The 22,169-nt window shown below is 39.9% G+C and overlaps 1 protein-coding gene across 1 annotated transcript; it reads right to left on the bottom strand.

Annotated features, from left to right (window-relative positions):
- Window positions 1-19,569: 19,569 nt before the first annotated feature.
- Window positions 19,570-21,741, bottom strand: LOC308705602 (urokinase plasminogen activator surface receptor-like). The gene is made up of 5 exons (XM_081390687.1): window positions 21,650-21,741; window positions 21,456-21,551; window positions 21,023-21,163; window positions 20,107-20,217; window positions 19,570-19,966 (listed from the first exon to the last, which is right to left on the bottom strand). Exons 1-5 carry the CDS (start codon window positions 21,696-21,698, stop codon window positions 19,773-19,775), a joined length of 591 nt encoding a protein of 196 aa, XP_081246813.1. The 5' UTR covers window positions 21,699-21,741; the 3' UTR covers window positions 19,570-19,772.
- Between the last annotated feature and the right edge of the window lie 428 nt (window positions 21,742-22,169).

Raw genomic sequence — 22,169 nt, 5'->3', positions numbered from 1 at the left:
TCATCACATAGCCTTCACCATATTGGCATGGAGTACTTTCCATAAGATCATCTCTCAATGCAAATTAAACTCGCTATTAGGCTAACTGAAATAAAACCATGTTTATCATTACTGGATGATAAACTGACCTTTGAGGCCAACACAGATAGGATCTGCAAAAAGGTCAATCAAAAACTGTTTTATTTAAGGAAACTGAGGAGTTTTAATGTTGAAAGTTCACTTATGAAAATGTTTTATTCATCATTTGTTGAGTCAATTCTCACATTTTCAGTGATTTGCTGGTTTGGCAATCTTAATTTGATTAGAAAGAATAGGCTGGGAAGTTTTGTTAAACAGTGTCGGAAGATCACTGGTGTCAATCTTAATGATCTGAGCCAGGTCTACCAGATTAGGTGTGTCCGGAGGGCAAATGCCATTTTGGCAGACCCTTATCACCCTCTACACGCAGAGTTTCGGCTCTTGCCGTCAGGGAGAAGGTTTGCCTTCTCTAGAAAGGCAAAGTCAAATCGATACACAAGATAATTTGTACCATTAGCTGTTAAATACTTGAACCAGCTCTAAACATCGCAATTTGTACATTTTCCAGGATGACATCTATGGGTTAATTGTGTTATTTATTTATTTTATTTTTGAATAACTTATTGTTCATTTTGTTGTATCTTTTACTGTATTTATGTGTTGGCTGTGCCAATGGCTGCTGTGGAACAAATTGCCCCTTGGGGATAATAAAGAAACATAACATAACACACTCAGTTCAGTTCATGGAGTCTCTCCTGACGAGCCGATGATCTTGTTCAGGTGTGTTAAATAAGGGAGACATACAAAATGTGCAGAGCAGCGGTCCCGAGGACTGGAGTTGAGAACCTCTGAGCTAGACTACCCTGGCTGCAAAATAAATTTTGCTGCTGCTAGGGTGCGTCTAGATTTCTAGGCTAGTGAAGAATACCTAACAAACACAAATGATAATGGAATAACCAGTTCAACTGCACATTCTTGTGTACATTTTTATTCATAAATATAAGTAGAAAGTGTTTGTCTTTCCAATAATGTATCAACTCAGAGATGCAAAACAGAAGATAAATGACAAACCTTTCAATATAAAATATGATCTCCGATATTTATACATTGAGGTCCAAAAGTCTGAGATCACTAGTAAAATGCTTTCAATTTAGCGTTTTTTTTCTAATTTCAAGTAAATATTTAAATTACAAATTATATTATTAGAATAACAGTGAGGTCTATCTAAAAGTAATCAAAAGTAGTCCTAAAATGTGTGATGTATTAGATTACGTTACTATACAGTTTTCATCATGTAATTTGAATTCAGTCATTTCAGTTAAAATGTCAAAAAAAAGCATATCAGTCTTTTGTAATTTCAACATCATTTACATTAACACTGTCACAGCACCAGTAAATAATACATTTTCATCAGTAAATTATAATACATTTCAGTCTATCGTACTGGACTTACCAACATATAATTTTACACTGCAGTTGTAAAATCCACTTTAGCATGTCTGTTCACAAGAGCCTGTCAGAACTGTGCACTCTTAACAGTTGAAAGAGTGTCCTTTAGTAGCCTAATACAACAGAGAGAGAGAGAGAGAGAAAGAGAGAGAGAGATAGAGAGAGAGAGAGAGAGAGAGAGAGAGAGAGAGAGAGAGAGAGAGAGAGACATCCGTGTAGCTACTTCAAGGAACAGTTGACCCAAAAATTATCATTTTGTCATCATTTACTAACATATCATTCCAAAATGCTTTGACTGACATTCAAAACAAATAATAAACACAATAAGATCTGTCAATGATCAAAGGAGTTTAAAAGTGAATCACGTTTCCTTCAGTTTTTCAGCTTTTTGCAGTTTACCTTTTAATAATAAACCCTCTCATTATTCTGTCTGGTACAGGTGAGTTTGAAGGTTTTACAAGCAATAAAACATTATTTTTTAACATACAAATGCAGCTAATAGATTATAAATACAACATCAACATATTAATACAACACAATTAAACCCCAAAATAATTTTGCATTGAGCTGTAGTCTCCAGTAGCCTTCGTGTTTGATGTAAGCAAATGCAAAACTAGGTCTGGGCCCACACAAGATCTTCTGCTGCCACCTGCTGATAAATGATGCTAAATGCAATTTTAAACTTTATTTAAAGAACTTTGAAACATTTTCCAGTTTCAAAAAGAAAAAGGAAGTTGCAAGTAGATTGAACTAATGTTCCCATATAAAATTCATTTATCAGCAGCAGAAATGTTGGATTGAATGGCTCTCAGTATGGTCAATTTATTATTATTTGCCTATTATTATTGTTGTTGTTTTAGTCTATTCGATCGGTTCTTAAAAGCTGTGTCTTTTCTGTATTAGTTTCACAAAATACGATACTGGTTCTCATTAAAGGGATAGTTCACCCCAAAATGAACATTTTGTTATGACTTACTCACCCTCAAGTTGTTCCAAGCCTGTATGAGTTTCTTCTTCTGTTCAACACAAAAGAAGATATGCCTATTTTAAAGAATGTTGTTAACCAGAGAGTTGACGGGATGTGACGGTGAGGAAATTTTCCCACCGGTTATTTTACTCAAGGTGGGTCCGTGTATCATCTGATCATTTCATTTCCTATTTAGAATGGAATAACGAGAAATGAAAGGACGGATCGTTTTTTTTTTTCGTTTAGTTTAATAAACGGAAAATGAGATTTCGGCTCAATTTCTCAATTTTCGTTTGTGGTTTGCAAATCGGTTTATGGCTTTGATATTTCGTTCGTACATGTGGGCGGAGCTGTAACGCCCCTTTCATCTGATTGGTCAAACCGCTTCGTCTTCAGTACAGCCAGAATAAGAGTCCGTATGGCACACTCAAATCCTACTTTAATAAACGTTTGCACCACTCGCTGACATTTGATGCAGACATATGTTGCTGGGAACACAATTAGTGCTGCTGCGAAGCTTCATTTCTAATGTATGACACTTGAGAAACCAAGCCATAGGCTACAATATGCTGACATTATTTGAAAATATTTGAAAAATGCTGGAAAAGTGGGCAGAGCCCAGTGGAGGGGGTGCATCTGAGATGCGTCTCTCTGTAGGCAAGGGTGTGGTTAGCTGATACCCTCTGACATCACAGGGTGCCACAACTTCCAAAAGGAAAATTCAACTGCAGTAGCCGTTCAACTTGAAGAGGGCAGCACTCAGACGTTTTTACACCATATATTGTAGACAGAGGTGGAAAGAGTAATAAAATATTCTACTCAAGTAAAAGTACTATTACTACAATTTTTTTTTACTTAAGTACAAGTAAAAGTACCGGTCGAAAAATCTACTCAAGTAAAAGTAAAAAGTAGCTCATTTAAAATGTACTCCGAGTAAAAGTAACTGAGTTACTTTTTTAACAGCGGGGGTGGGTTGGGGAGTCCCCCGAGTAGGGTTGTAAAGGTATGAGATTTTCACAGTATGATAACCGACTAATATAATGGTATTAAACAACTAGATTAAAAAGTTCGTCGAGACAAACTTTAAGTTGGCTTGAGAAAGCCGGACCAGAAAGTTTGAAGAAGTTTGAAGTTTAAAGTAGTTTAAAGTTTAAATTAGTTTGAAGTATAAAGTAGTTTAAAGTTTAAATTAGTTTAAAGTTTAAAGTAGTTTAAAGTTTAAAGTAGTTTAAAGTAGTTTGAAGTTTAAAGTAGTTTGAAGTTTAAATTAGTTTAAAGTAGTTTGAAGTTTAAAGTAGTTTAAAGTTTAAAGTAGTTTGAAGTTTAAAGTAGTTTAAAGTTTAAATTAGTTTGAAGTAGATAGATAGATAGATGAGTTTGTTAGTTTAAATTTCACACACAGACATGCTCACTAACTCTGTCTCACACACACGCACACACGCACACACACTCACACACACACACACACACACACACACACGCGCACACAGACACGCTCACTAACACACACGGACAAACACACGCAGACACACGCAGACACGCTCACTAACACACACACACACACACACACACACACACACACACACACACACTCACTCAGACACACACACTCAGAGTTTATGAGTTTTGGGCGGTTGCTAGGGTGTTGCTATGGTGTTGCTAGGCGGTTGCTAGGGTGTTCTGGGTGGTTTCTATGTTGTTGCTAGGCGGTTGCTAGGGTATTCTGGGTGGTTGTTAGGCGGTTGCTAGGGTGTTTTGGGTGGTTGCTAGGCGGTTGCTAGGGTGTTCTGGGTGGTTGCTATGGTGTTGCTAGGCGGTTGCTAGGGTGTTCTGGGTGGTTGCTATGATGTTGCTAGGCGGTTGACAGTTACAGTAAATGGGATGAAAACAGTATTTTTGGAAACATTTGTTTTGTTTATTAAAATTTCAATAAAACATGTCTAATCAACTAATTTCAATAAATGATTATGAATTTGATTAAAGGAGTAGTTCACTTTAAAATGAAACCAGCCCATGATTTACTCACCCTCAAGCCATGTATATGACATTCTTCTTTCAGACGAATACAATCAGAATTATATTAAGTCAAGTCTCCTTCATTTATACAGCGCTTTAACAATATAGATTGTTTCAAAGCAGCTTTACAAAGATAATAGGAGATTACAGTAACAGAGAGTGTTTTGGCTTTACAGCCGCTCTAGAATAAAGTTATTGTCCAGCTAAAGTTAGTTTTTGATTCATTCATTTTTGATTGATTCATTCGTTGCGAAAAGCACATTAGTTATTAACTTAGGGGCCGCTAACACGACACCGCTTTAACAGAAAACAGAAAACTTTAATGTGTTCTGGCCGTTCATTTGCACGACACTACTTCTGACGTCATGAGTTGCATAAGTTGCGTTTAAGGTGTAAGTAGACTGTGTATGGTGTACTTTTTTGAGCTTTAAACTGATGGTTGCAATCCACTGCCATTATAAAGCTCAGAAGCATCAGAGTGTTTATTAATATAACTCCGATTGTATTCGTCTGAAAGAACAAAGAAGAAAGTAATATAGCCTAGGATGGTTTCAGGGCTGATAAATCATGGAGTAATTTTCATTTTCATTTTAACTACTCATTTAACAACTTATTTTTTATCATTAATAATTTATTAAAATGTTCAAGAACAATAGACTTCTATGAAATGTATTTAATTCAGAAAAATCCTTTTTGTTTTTATGATTTAAAACAAATATATTATCCAAAACGGTGGTAATCAAATCAAAGTTTAACACATTTTTTTATCCTTTTATTTTTTGGCAAAGTGCTGCAAAACAGATTTACTCAATTCAACCATGGACAAAAATCCTTAAATAATGTTTAAATAATCTGTATTATTATTGTTGTTGTTAATATTATTATGAGAAGTACATTCTATTGTAGGCCCACAACAGTTATGTCATCATTTCTTCGTAGTTAAACCAAACTTTTATTTTGATGGGTTGTAATGAAGTCCTGTTTCAGAGTGTAGGCTATTTGACAAGGTTTTTCTCAAAGGTCATTCTCTCAGAGCAGCTCTGGAGATGTTCATGTTTTCATGTTCTCATATTGTTTGTGAGATGCTGAAAACACTATTAGCGCGTCGCGTACTTGAGTATGTAGTAGACGAAACGGTTCGTCTCATTCGCACTGATTCACACAGACACGCATATTATACATTTATATAGCAGTCTCTTGTGCTTTAATATATAGACTACAGACCATGTCGCAATTTGATTTATTGTACAGCTTTACTTTCATGTGATTTACGTGATCTGCGTTACTGTAGGCTAAATTCCATTTTCATGATAATGAAACTCCGGGATTCCCTCTGCATCACAGAAATCCTTCGACCTTAAATTATAAACGGGACATATCTTAATCTGCACGGAGGGATGGTGTTCCCGAACACGTTCTATGTGTTTCCTTCTTTTGCAGCCAATTTGCGTCCACAATTTTTGCAAAATGAATAGGCTATGCTCGAGCCTCGAGGACAACCACGCGTTCGTTTTTCTATATCCAAAGTATCCCCATACTTACCAGGGGTTCGCCTCACGTGTGTGTGTAAAGAATCTGTGTTGTCCGTCTCCATATTTTTTGTGTTTTTTTTGCGTGTCTGTTCTCCCGCCCTTCAATCAATCAATGCTGAGCACGAGCGCGCGCGCTGTTTTACCCATAGTAGGCTAGTTCATTTTTTTAATGTTTTTTTTTTTTTTTTACTCAGTAACGGATATGTTTTTAAATGTAGCGAATTACAATACTTTAAACAAAACATACTTAAGTAAAAGTAAAATTACAGATTTTAAAAACTACTTAAAAAAGTAGAAATACACAAAAAAACTACTCAATTACAGTAACGCGAGTAAATGTAATTCGTTACTTTCCACCTCTGATTGTAGAATTAAAACACTTTAACCCTCTGGGGTCTGAGGTGTTTTTGGGGACCTTGAGATGTTTTGACATGACCTGGCATTTGTGCTTATTTTATCTACTTACAACATACCATTGGCTAACATGTAATTTAGCTGTATTCAGCACAAACTCTGCTACAATAATATGTGAGCAAAATGGATGCACATGTTTGCATTTTATAGAAAAAAAAATATTATGCGTGGTTAGTACCCAAATGTAAAAAAAATTACTTGAATCCATTTGAGAAACACCCTATATATACACAGGCAAACAAATTGAGCTAAATGAAATGCAGGTGAAACTAATCAGTAACTATGGAAACAAACTGGCACACACTAGGAAACTATAGGTCAATTAACAATGACAGGAAACACAGGTAAACAGAAACAGAACCAATAGGGATGCACAATATATCAGCCACCATATTGGTATCGGCCGATATATTTTTATTTTTAGGCAAGGCAAGTTTATTTATATAGCACATTTCATACACAATGGCAATTCAAAGTGCTTTACATAGAAGAAATAAAAATAATAAAAATAATTAACAGTTTAGAAAAATAAAAAATAAAATACAGTACAGTACAAACAGTCGGACGAACATTGGCACAGTGCTCATTCATTAAATGCATAGCTAAACAGATGTGTTTTGAGTCTGGATTTGAAAGTGATTATTTTAGGAGCACGTCTGATCTCCTCTGGAAGCTGGTTCCAGCTGCGGCTGGCATAATAGCAGCATCCATTCTGAGTAATGGAATGGGGTGGCGCTGTTTTTGCCACAGGTCTATTTAACGCTGGGGTTAATTAGTGCAGGTGTGGCGCACAGCGAGGCATATGGTTTTTGACCGTGAAACCCATGCGTGAGCCGTGAGACACGGCGAATTGTAGACTGAATTGTTTATGTTTTTTTTTTGTTATTTTATTAAATGGATTGATATATCCAACTTTCAGTTCACAGTTTTGAAAGTGTATTATTTATATTCTAAGCTACAAGGAAACAGCACGCCGGTAAACACGCGTACAAAAACGACTTAAATGTGCGCCAACAATTAGTCAAAAACCATATGCCTCGCTGTGCGCCACACCTGCACTAATTAACCCCAGCGTTAAATAGACCTGTGGCAAAAACAGCGCCACCCCATTCCATTACTCAGAATGGCTCCAACAATAGCTAAAGGCAGACTCGCCATGCTAAGAGTGAACCCTTTATATTTCTAGATCCTAGTGATCTGAGTGATCTGTTGGGTTTATATTCAGTGAGCATATCTGCAATGTATTGAGGTCCTATGCCATTGAATGATTTATATACCAGCAATAATACTTTAAAATCAATCCTAAATCTAACTGGGAGCCAGTGTAAAGACCTGAGAACTGGTGTGATATGTTCATATTTTCTGGTTCTGCTCAGAATCCTGGCGGCAGCGTTCTGTATGAGCTGCAACTGTCTTATGGTCTTTTTGGGAAGGCCAGTGAGGAGTCCATTACAATAATCCACCCTGCTGGTGATGACAGCATGCAGAAGTTTCTCTAAGTCTTGTCTGGAAACAAAGCATCTAATTCTTGCAATATTTTTCAGATGATAGTATGCTGATTTAGTTATTGCTTTGACATGACTACTGAAACTAAGGTCTGACTCTATTGTCACACCAAGATTCCTGACTTGATGTTTGGTTGTTTGACCCCTAGAGGGAAGGTATGCATTACCTTGAGAACTTCATCTTTGTTTCCAAATACAATGACTTCAGTTTTGTCTTTGTTTAACTGAAGAAAGTTTTGACGCATCCAACTGTTGACTTCATCAATGCATTGGCACAGGGAGTCAATGGGGCTGTAATCGTTAGGCGATAGGGCTAAGTAAATCTGTGTGTCGTCTGCATAGCTGTGGTAAGCAATTTGGTTCTTTCTCATTATTTGGCTCATTGGGAGCATATACAGGTTGAACAGGAGTGGCGCAAGAATTGAGCCTTGAGGGACTCCGCATGTCATGGATGTCCACTCAGACTTATGATCTCCTATACTCACATAATAACCTCTCCCATCTAAGTATGACCTGAACCATTTTAGGACTATCCCAGAAAGCCCCACCCAGTTTTCCAGCCTGTCAAGAATTATGTTATGATCGACAGTGTCAAATGCAGCACTGAGGTCGAGTAGTACCAGCACTGATAATTTGCCTGAATCAGTATTTAAGCGAATATCGTTTATTATCTTTATAAGCGCTGTCTCTGTGCTGTGGTGCGGTCGGAAACCAGATTGAAAATTGTCAAAGTATCCATTCGAGCATAAGAATTTGTTCAGCTGATTGAAGACAACTTTTTCAATGATCTTGCCTATGAAAGGAAGATTTGACATCGGTCTATAGTTGCTTAATATGGTCTTATACAGATTGCTCTTTTTCAGGAGGGGCTTGACAACTGCAGTTTTCAGGAGAAGTGAAGCATTTACCACTTCTAGAAGATCTGCTTCTAAACTGTTTAACACACTTTTGAAAAAAGATGTGGGAAGTGTGTCAAGAGCGCAGGTTGATGTTTTAAGGTGCTGTACGGTTTCTTCCAAAATTTTGCCATCCATTTCTTTGAAATCAGACATACAGTAGTAACTACTTTCTCAGGTGGTCTGATCTGTCTGACCTCAGGGCAACTCAAGGATGTGCTGATCACCTTTCTGATATTATTGATTTTCTTAGAGAAGAAAGAAGCAAACTCACTGCACTTGGCTTGGGGGGTTTGTCAGTCTCTCTACCGTAGCAAAAATAGTGTGTGTGTTGTTTAAATAACTGTTTATAATATTTGAGAAGAAAGTCTGTCTAGCTTTGCCTAGTTCCATATTGAAAGCATGAAGGCTGTCTTTGTAGATGTTATAATGGACTACAAGTTTTGTCTTCCGCCACATGCGCTCTGCTTTTCTGCATTGTCTTTTCATAGTTTGCACAGCTGTTGAGTTTCTCCAAGGTGCTTTTTGTCTGCCACTCTTCTTCCTGACTTTAACAGGAGCAATATCATCAAATACACTTTTAACTTTTGAGTTAAAAGAATCAAGGAGAAAATCAAGAGTCTGCAGATATTCTTGGTGTTAAGGATATAGCTTTCATAAATAGTACACTATTCTCATTTAAGCATCTCTTCTTGACAGACACAGATCTTGCTTCAGTGGCAGGAGAGATCAATATATCAAAGAAAATACAGAAATGATCAGACAGTGCTACATCCTTAATAACAATCGATGAAATGTTTAGACCCTTACTGATAAGTAAATCTATAGTGTGTCCACGATTGTGTGTGGGTCCATGTATATGCTGAGTCAGATCAAAAGTTTTTAAAACACTTTTGATTTCTTTTGCCATATTGTTTTCTGCACTATCTATGTGGAGGTTAAAATCTCCAGCAATGGCAAAACAGTCAAACTCTGAGGTAATTGCTGATAACAGTTCTGTAAAGTCCTCAGCAAAGGCTGGAGAGTATTTTGGAGGCCTGTAAATAATGATAAGTAAAATGCATGGAGCACCTTTTAACACAATCCCCAGATATTCGAAAGACAAGTAATTCCCAAATGATGTTTGCTTACATTGTTAGATATCTTTAAAAAGAGCAGCTAGACCCCAACCTCTCTTAACAGTTCTGCAGACACTCATAAAAGTAAAGTTAGGAGGGGCTGTTTCATTGAGGATGGTTGCACTGCAGCTGTCCTCTAGCCAGATTTCATTTAGAAGCATAAAATCCAGATTGTTTGTGGTTATTAGGTCGTTATTAAGTCGCTTTAATGTTATAGTTATTGGCCAGATAAGAAAATTTGGCCGATATATTAAAGCCGATAAATAATTGATTATTTCCTTCAGCTGAGACACTTCAGATGCGCACTGTTCAACATGATGGTTTTGAATTGCTTGAAATATGATTGGAATCACTTTGAAAAGGAAAATATAGTTAAGTGCAACATGTCAAATAGGCTACATAAAATTATAATGAGAACATCATTATAATTGTGTGATTAGGACATGAGACTTTTGTTTTTGTAATCAGGCACTCAAAGATTTTATAAAAAAATTGGATTTAGACTTTTTGTCCAATATATCGGTGATCACCTTTCAAATATAAAGAATTATCGGTTATTGTTATCATCCAAAATGTTCATATCTGTGCATCCCTAATAACCAAACCACGATGAAACTAAACCTAAACAGAATCTAACTGTGACAGTGACTTCCTCCCTTTAATAGGGAGAAGAAGAATTTATGTAATTTATGCAACTTTATATAATTTATTTGAAAGAAGGAGAGGAGCAGTTTAATGTGTATCCTTGTATTGTTCACCTGGTTGCGGTTGATATGGAATTTGGAAAGTGATTTGGTAAAAAAATAATGCAATACTTTTTAGAGAGAGTAATTAGTACAGTCTAATTACACTAGTAATTAATAACTTTTTTTCTAGAGTAACTTATCCAACACTGATCATTTCTGATTATTATCTTTAGTATTTCTGATCAGTAACAGTGAACAGGAAAATCCTGATTGTGGAAATGTAAATATTGTCCGGACAAAGTCATAATTAAATAAGTTGAATAATTAAATAATGATCAGTGCTGGATATTAACTGATTACATGTCATCTGGATTATGTAATCAAATCAAGAACTTGTATTAAAATACTCGTAATCAGACTACAGTTATTTTTCTATTGATATTGTTTTATGGTGCATGATTTTAAACACATTTTACCTTATTTTAATTATTCTCAGGTTAGGTAAAGTAAGTCAAATCTGTCTTAAATGATAAGCATTTGAATTTCCATATACAATATTTAGATCACAGAAGACTTCTCCGTGGTTAGTTCAGCTCAATCTTTTGTAAAACAGAGACTTATGGCAGTCAAGCTTCTTAATTTCAATTATATATATTTTTTATTAAATACAGGTTAACTAGTTAACATAAAGGGTACTAATATATAAAACAAAAACAAAAGTAAATCAAAACCAAATCATTTACAAGCTTTAACTGCAGGAGGCGCAATGGCAAGGCATCCAACACCGGAGACGTCCTTTACGGGTCAGTGTCTTGACATTCATTTCCAGTCCTTTTATAGTCCATCATACTTTTTGACATTTGGAAACCCCCTCAGCATGCATTCAGTCCTTTACCGACTCTAATCTGTCCAATCTGAAGTCTTGAACTGTCATAAGTTCTGGACATTACTTTCGGACCTGTCTATATAATGCCTTTCGCCTCTTCGTCCTCCTTCTTCTGACCTTTTCTTTGTTGCATTCCTCGTCCGCAACACATATGACGGTAATGCTTGCATTTTGCTTCTTTCTTCAGCAAAGCTCATTTGTAATACATGTTTTGTTCCTCACTATGCTTTTGTAACGGATGACAGACAGGATGTATATGCAACAACGCTCTTTATTGAAAACACACAGATGGTCAGAAACTCAGTCCACAGATGAACACCAACACAGCGGGACAGGTGGACGGACACAAATGCTGGTGGAAAAGTGACGCAGGGACCTCGGTGGGCAACTGGTGCTGGTGCAGTAATCCTGTGGTGATCCCTCGTGAAGTGCTCGATGATCTTGAGAAGAGTGCAGGTAATCCAGGAAGACACGACGAAGACAGGAAGATCCAAAACGGCACAGGGAAACACAGGAACAGGCACGGGAAACACACCGGGAAACCACAACGATCTGACAACATGAGACACCAGTTACTGAGCTTATATAGAGACATACAATTGAAACCAGCTGGCGCTACTGATCACTGATGATCAGTGACCACGCCCACAGACACACACACACACACACACACAACAGCACGTTAGACGAGAGAGACACAGTGAATTCATGAACCGTGACAGTACCCCCTCCCCTAGGAACGCCTCCTGGCGTTCCCCGACGGACTTACCTGTCGATTGTAATCATCGATAAGGGAGTGATCCAGAATGTCTCTAGCAGGAACCCAACTTCTCTCCTCCGGACCGTAACCTTCCCAGTCCACCAGGTACTGAAATCCGCGTCCCCTCCTTCTCGAGTCCAGAATACGGTTAACCGAATAAGTTGGTTCCCCATCTACGAGACGCGGCGGGGGGGGGGGGAACCGGGACTGGCGGATTAATGCGTGCCCAAAACACAGGTTTAATCTTTGACACATGAAAGGCGGGATGAATTCTCCTGTACGCAGGAGGAAGTTTGAGTCGGACTGTCACCGGACTAATGATCTTGGTGACAGGAAACGGGCCGATGAATTTGGGAGCAAGTTTATTAGAAACGGAGCGGAGAGGAATGTTCTTGGTTGAAAGCCACACTTTTTGACCAACGACGTATACGGGAGGCTTCGACCGGTGGCGATCGGCCTTAGCCTTGGTGCGCGCCCCCACTTGGAGAAGAGTCTCACGGGCTCTAGTCCAAGTGTGGCGACACCTCTGGACGAAGGCGTGAGCGGAGGGGACCGCGACTTCGGATTCCGTACTAGCAAAAACTGGTGGCTGGTAACCTAAACTACATTCAAACGGAGTAAGGCCCGTGGATGACACTGGTAATGAATTGTGGGCGTACTCCACCATAGAGAGTTGGCTCCAGGAGGAAGGATTCTTGGAAACCAAACATCGCAACACTCTCTCCAGATCTTGGTTGGCTCTCTCCGTTTGACCATTGCTCTGAGGATGAAACCCCGAAGAGAGACTGACAGTCGCCCCCAGTAACTTACAAAATTCTTGCCAAAATTTGGACACAAATTGGGGACCCCTGTCGGAAACCACGTCCATCGGGAGGCCATGTAAGCGAAAGACGTGATCTATGACAGTTACCGCTGTTTCCTTGGCTGAGGGTAATTTGGGCAAGGGAATAAAATGAGCCGCCTTCGAGAACCGGTCCACGACAGTCAAAACGACCGTCTTGCCCTGGGAGGGCGGGAGGGCGGTAATAAAATCTAGCGCAATGTGGGACCAGGGTCTCGAAGGGACAGACAGCGGTTGGAGTAACCCATCCGGGGGTCGATTGGAAGTCTTACCAGTGGCACAAACTGAGCAAGCCAAAACAAAACTGCGGATGTCGCGAGCCATTAATGGCCACCAGAATCGTTGCCTAACCAAAAAACTGGTGCGATTTACCCCTGGATGACATGCTATGCTGGAACAATGACCCCACTGAATGACGTCGGACCGACACCCCTCTGGCACAAACAAACGATTCGGTGGGCAATCGGGCGGAGGCGTTACCCCTTCTAAGGCCTTCATGACCTTCGATTCGACCTCCCATCTGAGAGTGGAGACCACTAATGTCTCGAGTAAAATACACTCGGGAGTAGACGGGCGTTCGGATTGGTCAAAAATACGAGATAAGGAATCGGGTTTGATGTTTTTGGAACCCGGGCGGTACGAAAGAGAAAAATCAAAACGTCCGAAAAAAAGTGCCCACCGAGCCTGCCTAGAGTTGAGTCTTTTGGCGGTTCTGATATATTCTAGGTTCTTATGATCGGTCCATACGATAAAAGGTACCCCTGACCCTTCTAACCAGTGACGCCACTCTTCCAGCGCTAACTTGACTGCCAACAATTCTCTATTACCAATGTCATAGTTACGTTCGGCAGGTGATAAACGATGAGACAAAAACGCGCAAGGATGCATCTTGTCGTCTGTGGAAGAACGTTGGGAAAGAACTGCTCCTACCCCCACCTCTGACGCGTCGACCTCCACCACGAACTGACGTGATGGATCAGGGGCAACGAGGATGGGAGCCGAAACGAAGCGGCTTTTCAGTTTGGCGAATACAGCTTCCGCTGTATCGGACCACCTGAACGTCGTTCTGGGGGAGGTCAAGGCAGTCAGAGGCGCGGCTAGTTGGCTGAAATTGCGAATAAAACGCCGATAAAAATTGGCAAACCCCAGAAACCTCTGTAGGGCCTTACGGGAATCTGGACTTGGCCAATCTATCACAGCCTTAACCTTGTCAGGATCCATACGCACTCCCTCAGACGAGACGATGTACCCTAGAAAAGGAACAGACTGTGCATGAAAAACGCATTTCTCCGCCTTGACAAAAAGCCCATTCTCTAGCAACCTCTGAAGCACTCGTCTGACGTGCTGAACGTGTTCCTGGAGAGAAGACGAAAAAATCAATATGTCATCCAGGTAGACATATATGAACTGGTCCACCATATCTCTCAGCACGTCATTGACGAGTGCCTGGAAGACCGCTGGGGAGTTGGACAGCCCGAAGGGCATGACCAAGTATTCAAAGTGCCCCCTGGGGGTATTGAACGCGGTCTTCCATTCATCGCCCTTCCTTATGCGAACCAAATGATAAGCGTTACGTAAATCCAATTTTGTGAAGATGGATGCTCCCTGTAACCGCTCGAAGGCTGAAGACATCAGCGGCAAAGGATAAGTATTCTTTACCGTGATGTTGTTCAACCCTCGGTAATCAATGCACGGTCGCAGAGATCCATCCTTCTTCCCCACAAAAAAGAACCCCGCCCCCGCTGGAGATGAGGAAGGTCTAATGAATTTGGATGCTAGAGAATCAGAAATATATTTCTCCATAGCCTCCCTTTCTGGAACAGAAAGTGAATATAACTTGCCTTTAGGCGGAGACTCACCTGGCACTAAGTCTATGGCACAGTCATAGGGACGATGTGGAGGGAGAGAAGCAGCACGAGACTTACTGAACACTTCTCTCAGGTCCTGGTACTCCCCGGGCACGTTAGACAAATTCACCGCCTCCTCCTGGAATACAGACACAGGTACAGACGAACACGCAGACACAAGACATGACTCATGACACGTATTACTCCACATAGAAACAGAATTGTGACCCCAATCGACTCTGGGATTATGTAAAGTGAGCCAAGGATGTCCGAGTACGATGGGTGCAAGAGGTGAGTTCATGAGGAGGAAAGATATAGTCTCTGTGTGGTTGCCAGAAGTGATGAGAGTGATAGGTTCAGTGGAGTGTGAAATGTCAGGAAGTTGTTGTCCATTGAGAGCCTTTACAGAGATCTTGTACGGAAGAGGGGAAACCGGGATGTGAAGATGATGAGCCAGTTCTGAGTCCATAAAATTACCTTCTGCCCCCGAATCCAGTAAACCCTTGGTGTCGTGCGTATGGGTTGCCCACCTTAGTCTTACCGGAAGGAGAGTAGCTGATGATGGTGATGATGAGGTCTTCTCGGCGGAGATCCCACCCGATAGTAGCCTCATTGTTACTACCGGGCTTGACCTTTTAACGGGCACGAATGGATGAAGTGACCCGCCCTCCCGCAGTATAGACACAGTCCTTGGGACCTCCGCCGTTCTCTCTCCTCCCGGGAAAGCCGAGCTCTACCCACCTGCATGGGCTCGGGATCACAAACGGGACTGACCGTGTCCAGGTTCTCAGAGCGCGGGTTCTCCATCCCGCGAAACGGAAGGTTCTGTTGGAAGCGACCCATTCTGCTCAGCCGAGCATCTACTCGCAGCGCCAACTCAATAAGTCCATTCAGACTGCGTGGAAGGTCCAGCATGTAAATCTCCCTCTGGACACGGTCAGCCAACCCATGCAGGAATCGATCCCACTGCGCCTCCTCGTTCCATCGGCACTCTGCAGCCAGGGTGCGGAACCGGATGGAATATTCCGACACCGAGCCGTTACCTTGGCGGAGATCGGCGAGTAGTCTGGCCGCCTCCCTACCCGCCACCGCACGATCGAAAACCCTCTTCATCTCCTCGGAGAGTGCCTGGAACGAGGCGCAGCATGGATCTTGATTCTCCCACACTGCCGTTCCCCAGAGAGCCGCCTTGCCCGACAACAGCGTCAGCACGAAAGCCACCTTCGACTGTTCTTGACTGAACGTCAGCGGCTGTAATGAAAAGTGCATAGAACATCGGGTCAAAAATGCTCTGCAAAACTCCGGTTCACCTGAATATCCCTCTGGTGTCGGTAGTCTCGGTTCGCGCTGCTGGGGCGGCTCTGGTGGATTGGGCTGAACGGGCAGTGTGGGCGGCGCAGTGGGAACTCTTAGCTGTTGGAATTGTTGGGTGAGCTCGGACACCTGCGTCACAAGCGCTTGCACCGCCCGACCTGTGTTGGCGATGCTCTCCTCCTGGGTGTCCATTCTCGCAATGCTTCGAGTCGCAAACTCGTCCCAACTCGTGGCGCCTGCTACATCCATTGATGGTCAGATCGTTCTGTAACGGATGACAGACAGGATGTATATGCAACAACGCTCTTTATTGAAAACACACAGATGGTCAGAAACTCAGTCCACAGATGAACACCAACACAGCGGGACAGGTGGACGGACACAAACGCTGGTGGAAAAGTGACGCAGGGACCTCGGTGGGCAACTGGTGCTGGTGCAGTAATCCTGTGGTGATCCCTCGTGAAGTGCTCGATGATCTTGAGAAGAGTGCAGGTAATCCAGGAAGACACGACGAAGACAGGAAGATCCAAAACGGCACAGGGAAACACAGGAACAGGCACGGGAAACACACCGGGAAACCACAACGATCTGACAACATGAGACACCAGTTACTGAGCTTATATAGAGACATACAATTGAAACCAGCTGGCGCTACTGATCACTGATGATCAGTGACCACGCCCACAGACACACACACACACACACACACAACAGCACGTTAGACGAGAGAGAGACAGTGAATTCATGAACCGTGACAGCTTTTTAATAAATGCTTAAAACATTAAGTGTGCTATATTTTTCTTTAGAAACCACTTTTTTCAATAAACCATTTTACAAAAACAATTGCAGTGTTTTACATTATAAACCATTTTCCTTATAATTCGATTTACAAGAACAATTTACCGTGTTTTTCTGTTTTTCATAAACCACTTTCTTCATATAAATACAATGATTATTACAAGTGTCTTTCTTTATATAACACTTCCTTAATAAATAGCTTAACAACTTCTGGTGTCTTGCTTTATAAAAATACTTTCATTATATAAGTTACAATTATGGTTGACAATAGGCTACATAAGTGATTCATACACAAAAAGGCAAAATTATAATATATATATATATATACACAACTTTTTAATTCTTTAATATATATAAATAAATTAATATATTTATTTAGCTTTTTGTTTTGCCCATTCATTTCAAATATATTTTTATTTGTTTTATTTTCTTTCATTACTATTTTTATTTTTTTTAGATTTTGTTTTTGTTTTTACTTATATATCATTTTTTTACATTGCAGTTCCTGGCTTCTGTAGTATTACACCTAATATTGTTCATAAAAGAATACATTTGAATTAAATATATTTATGAACTATATATATATATACAGACCCTTTCCAAAAAATTAGAATATCCATAATTCCATTCAAAACGTTAAACTTCCATAGATTCTAGATTCAGGGCCCACAACTTAAATGATTTCAAGTATTTAGTTGTTTATTTGTACATAATTTGGGCTTCCAGCTCATAAAACCCACGAAAACAGGATTTCAAAAAATTTGAATATTACATGAAATCACACAGTAATTACACAGTGATACCATGGTCATTGAACCAGGTTTTGTTTCTTTTGGCAGTGTGGGCATGTGCAAATCCTGCTGGAAAATGAAGTCAGCATCTCCATAAAGCTTGTCTGCTGAAGGAAGCATGAAGTGCTCTGGAAATGTCCTGGTAGACGGCTGTGTTGAGTGGACCAACACCAGCCGATGACATGGCTCCCCAAACCAACACAGACTGTGGAAACTTCACACTGGACTTCAAGCATCTTGGACTGTGTGCCTCTCCATTCTTCCTCCAGACTCTGGGACCTTGGTTTCCAAATGAGATCAAAATTTGTTCTCATCAGAAAAGAGGACTTTGGTCCACTGTGCTTTATTAAATCCAGAGTCAACGCAGCCGTCTATACCAGGACATTTTCAGAGCACTTCATGCTTCCTTCATTTTCCAGCAGGATTTGCACATGCCCACACTGCCAGAAGAACCAAAACCTGGTTCAATGACCATGGTATCACTGTGTAATTACTGTGTGATTTCATGTAATATTCAAATTTTTTTAAATCCTGTTTTCGTGGGTTTTATGAGCTGGAAGCCCAAATTATGTACAAATAAACAACTAAATACTTGAAATCATTTAAGTTGTGGGCCCTGAATCTAGAATCTATGGAAGTTTAACGTTTTGAATGGAATTATGGAAATAAATAATAAATAAACTTTTTCATGATATTCAAATTTTTTTAGTTACCTATGATCACACGTGTGAACTCGGCAATCGACTACTTTGGACTTCAACCGAAAAACAGGATGTAAACAGGTATTTGCGCTGGCTGAAATAACATCATTATTATTCATATCTTTCACATCTACTGCAGTCAGATCCACTCGTGTTCACTCTGAAGGAATCACTCACATTTTCTGTGCACTTGTAATGACACATCAAGGATGTTAAGAGGCTAAAAGCAGGTTTAAAACTTGCCCCATTGAAGTCAACAGGGTTCAAATTTTAAAAATAGAATAACTCGGTGTAGGCAACATCGATTTTTGTAGTTGTTCTCTGTATTGACAGCACTCCAAATGAACAATAAAATGAGCTCAATGTTAAAATTGACCGGAGTTCTCCTTTAATCTGTGTGTGAATTACACAGCAACCTTTGATACCTTGGCTATAGAACTAGACCCAACTATGACGACTTCTGCTTCTGAGAAACCCGTAAATGTGAAAGGGTCTATTGTTAGAGAGCTGTCATCTGCTCATGATAGTCCCTGTCCCAAATGACACACTTCATGCGCACTTGTGTCTTGTGGACTGACAGCTGCAAACGTGTGTCCATTAAGTCCACAAGACCGTAGGGTGTCCCATTTGTTATAGGTTCAGAAGGGTGTTTGCTTGAGCCCCCCTTGCAGGATTTGTAATCGATGCATCAAGAAAACGCGTGAATCCTTACACCCCTAGTTCACAGAGATTATCGTCCCCTAGCCGCTAGCCATCAAAATTTCAATGCAGTTATGATGTAACAAAGTCTCGTTTACTGAAATCATGTGACTTTGGCAGTTTGATTTGAGCCCCGAATCACTGGTTCAAAACGTTTCACAAAGGTTTCAAAGCCGCACAAAGCGTGTTTAGAAAGCGTCAGTCACTCTCGCCTGCCATCTCAATTGCTCTGTCTGTGACAGCATCAGAATCGACATGAAGCTGTTATGCAAATTAGCCCTGCCTCCTTTTCACTAATTTTTTGTTTTAAAAATAAACCCAGAAACAAATGCAAAGGTGATTATTACATTTTATTTCAGTGATCGTTACATTTTGTTTAATATTTCATAAAATGTATATATATTTCCTTCAACTAATCAGATTTTCTATATTGTTTTAAGTTCCTCACACCAGATCAAATCTTGTACAGATAAAAACACAAGCTATATATTCAGTAGAGCGTGTCTGATTGTAGAATGTGAAGATCTGCTGTATTCAGTGCATCATGAAGTAGGAGAGCAGAGAACAGCAGAGGAACAGGAAGCTCTGGGTGACACTCTGAGCCCCGTTACACAGGTTCCCCGCACAACACGTGACATTCCCAATGCCAACACTAACTGATGTTGTGGCGTCACAAATAGATTTAGAGACACAGCCTTTTACAACCCCTGTCTGATTTCCCACAGTCCCTGATGGAAAGAAAAGAAAACGGAAGTGGATTCATAAATGAAAGCTGGGGTGTCTAAGCGGGTTATTGGTATATGAAAACTGTATCAAATGCATAAGATTAAAAAAGATTTTTTTTTTTTAAATCACTTCATCTTCTCACCTGTTGATGTAATGCAGCGGTCTTGATTTCCTGAACAGCTCAATACTTTTGAGCAGTTCTTCTGTTCATCACAATAGTAACATTTGTTTCCATTCGGGGCATTAGGGGGATCTACAGGAAGAAGAAAAACAAGCTTTCTTTACATTGTTCTGGTCTTATTGTGCACACAACTTACTGTACGTGCTCATTGTTCCATTGAAAAGTTGTGTCCTCATAATCTTTCGTAAAATTGGAATAACTTTCCAATGTGTTCACACTTGAAGTTCGGTTCTCTTGGTTCTTTTTGTTTAGACCAAAAAAATGATACATTTAGTTCTGGTTCGGTTAGCATTCACTTTCTTAGCACCACTTTTCTACCGACATGGACATGGTTCCGGAGCAGGTTTCCGGCCTGTGTCCATTCTTGAACCGTTCTGCGCATTTCTACAACAGAAAAGGGGATTCTGGGCTGGCCCGGAAAGATCAGTTCAACTCAGTTAAAGACTTGCTGGTCTTGAACAGAGCCGGGGGCCGGATAAATGCTGTCATGTCCCTATGGCAATCTCAATGAACAATGTAATAGCTTTGCAATACATTGCTCGTGACATCTTGCGAAATCACTTCCCATTTTTGGCTTAGATGTTTACATGTGTTTGGCCCGTGTTGCATTCATATTTCAATCAAGCCTCTCCAGAGTTGGTTGTTGGTTTATTTCAGCTTGTTTAGCATGAGTGTTCAGATGGCAGCGTTCACACTTATTCAAATGAACCGCACTAATAGAGCAATTGCACCAGGGTTTGTTTTAATTGAACCGAACCTGATAAGTGTGAACAAAATCCCTTCCGGCTGACGTCACAGTCCCCAATAGAAATTCCCACTACAATTATTTCTTAGTGAATATTATATGACTGTAAACTGTTGACTGTAAGTACAATACCTGGAGCATCTTGGGCATTACACAGGTCTGTATTACAGCAGGAAGAAGAGAACTTTAAACTGCCCATGTTTAAGGACCCAGTTGCACAGTCACTTGCTGGAACACACAGTTTAGCCTTCCCTGAAGAACTAGCGTCTGGACCTGAAAAGACAAACTTTGTAATATAATTACACTGTTTCTCTTTTTTTTTTTTTATTAACAAATTATATTATGGAATAATAATTAGAGGAAAAACAAAATTCATAATTTTGGTATTTTATAGAGAACATTTAATGCATGCAATTGTAAATTCTGTCCAGAAAAGAATTATCCGTTCTGTGACAACATATGAGTTCAACGACATATGTTTACATTTTGCAGCACCAATAAATCATAGCATTATCTCTCTCAGTCAGTTATAACAATACATTTCAATCTATCATACTGGACTTACCAACATATGTCAAACTGAGGCAGTTGGTATTTCCACTGGGGCATGTCATCTGTTCACAAGTGCCCAACAGACACTGATAACAGCTGAGAGAGTGTCCTTTAGTAATTAAAAAGAGAGAAAGAGAGAGATAGAGACATCAATGATCTGTATTTGTATTCAATAACATTAAAAACAAACACTATTTGTCTCTGTACCTGCAGTGAACAGAATGAAGAGAAGGAAAACTGAGATTTGCAGATCCATCTTTGATCAGAAAGAGAATGTAATAACCTCCCTGTTTTAGCAACCATTTTATAGTTTCTCAAAAGAGGAGGATCTTCATGAGAAAATGGAAGTTTAACACAAAGACAATGAAGGAAAAACAGTGGATATTAAATTATTTACTTGCAATATTACTATTTCAGCAGAGGACTCTAGTATGGAAATTAATCTTGCTCTTTATAAGAAAATTAAACTTAATGGATAGTTAATCCGTTAATAATGTGGTAGCACTTTATTTTACTTTCCTGTTCTTCCTTTACATACTGATTACTTACTATAATAATTAGAATAACTGGGTAATAGGTACTAACCCCTGAACCTACCTCTAAACCTAACCCATGTAGTTATGTTACATTAACTAGATACTTTAGTTAAAGTGCACGTACTGAATGATATTCATTATTACAATGATATTCTGCACGTACTACAGAAACTGCAGTATATCACTGTAAT

Source organism: Scardinius erythrophthalmus (genome assembly GCF_964197995.2).
Source record: "Scardinius erythrophthalmus genome assembly, chromosome: 17".
Classification (NCBI taxonomy): domain Eukaryota; kingdom Metazoa; phylum Chordata; class Actinopteri; order Cypriniformes; family Leuciscidae; genus Scardinius; species Scardinius erythrophthalmus.
Note: the sequence above shows the minus strand (reverse complement) of the source record. Positions and strands in the feature narration are given on the sequence as shown.

What these genes read in the sequence shown, in the direction of transcription:
- LOC308705602 (XM_081390687.1), bottom strand. Translation starts at nt 21,698, where the DNA reads ATGGATCTGCAAATCTCAGTTTTCCTTCTCTTCATTCTGTTCACTGCA. An exon ending in CTTCATTCTGTTCACTGCAG is followed by an intron (nt 21,552 to 21,649) that starts GTACAGAGACAA and finishes TAATTACTAAAG; the next exon opens with GACACTCTCTCAGCTGTTAT. An exon ending in CCTCAGTTTGACATATGTTG is followed by an intron (nt 21,164 to 21,455) that starts GTAAGTCCAGTA and finishes TTGTCTTTTCAG; the next exon opens with GTCCAGACGCTAGTTCTTCA.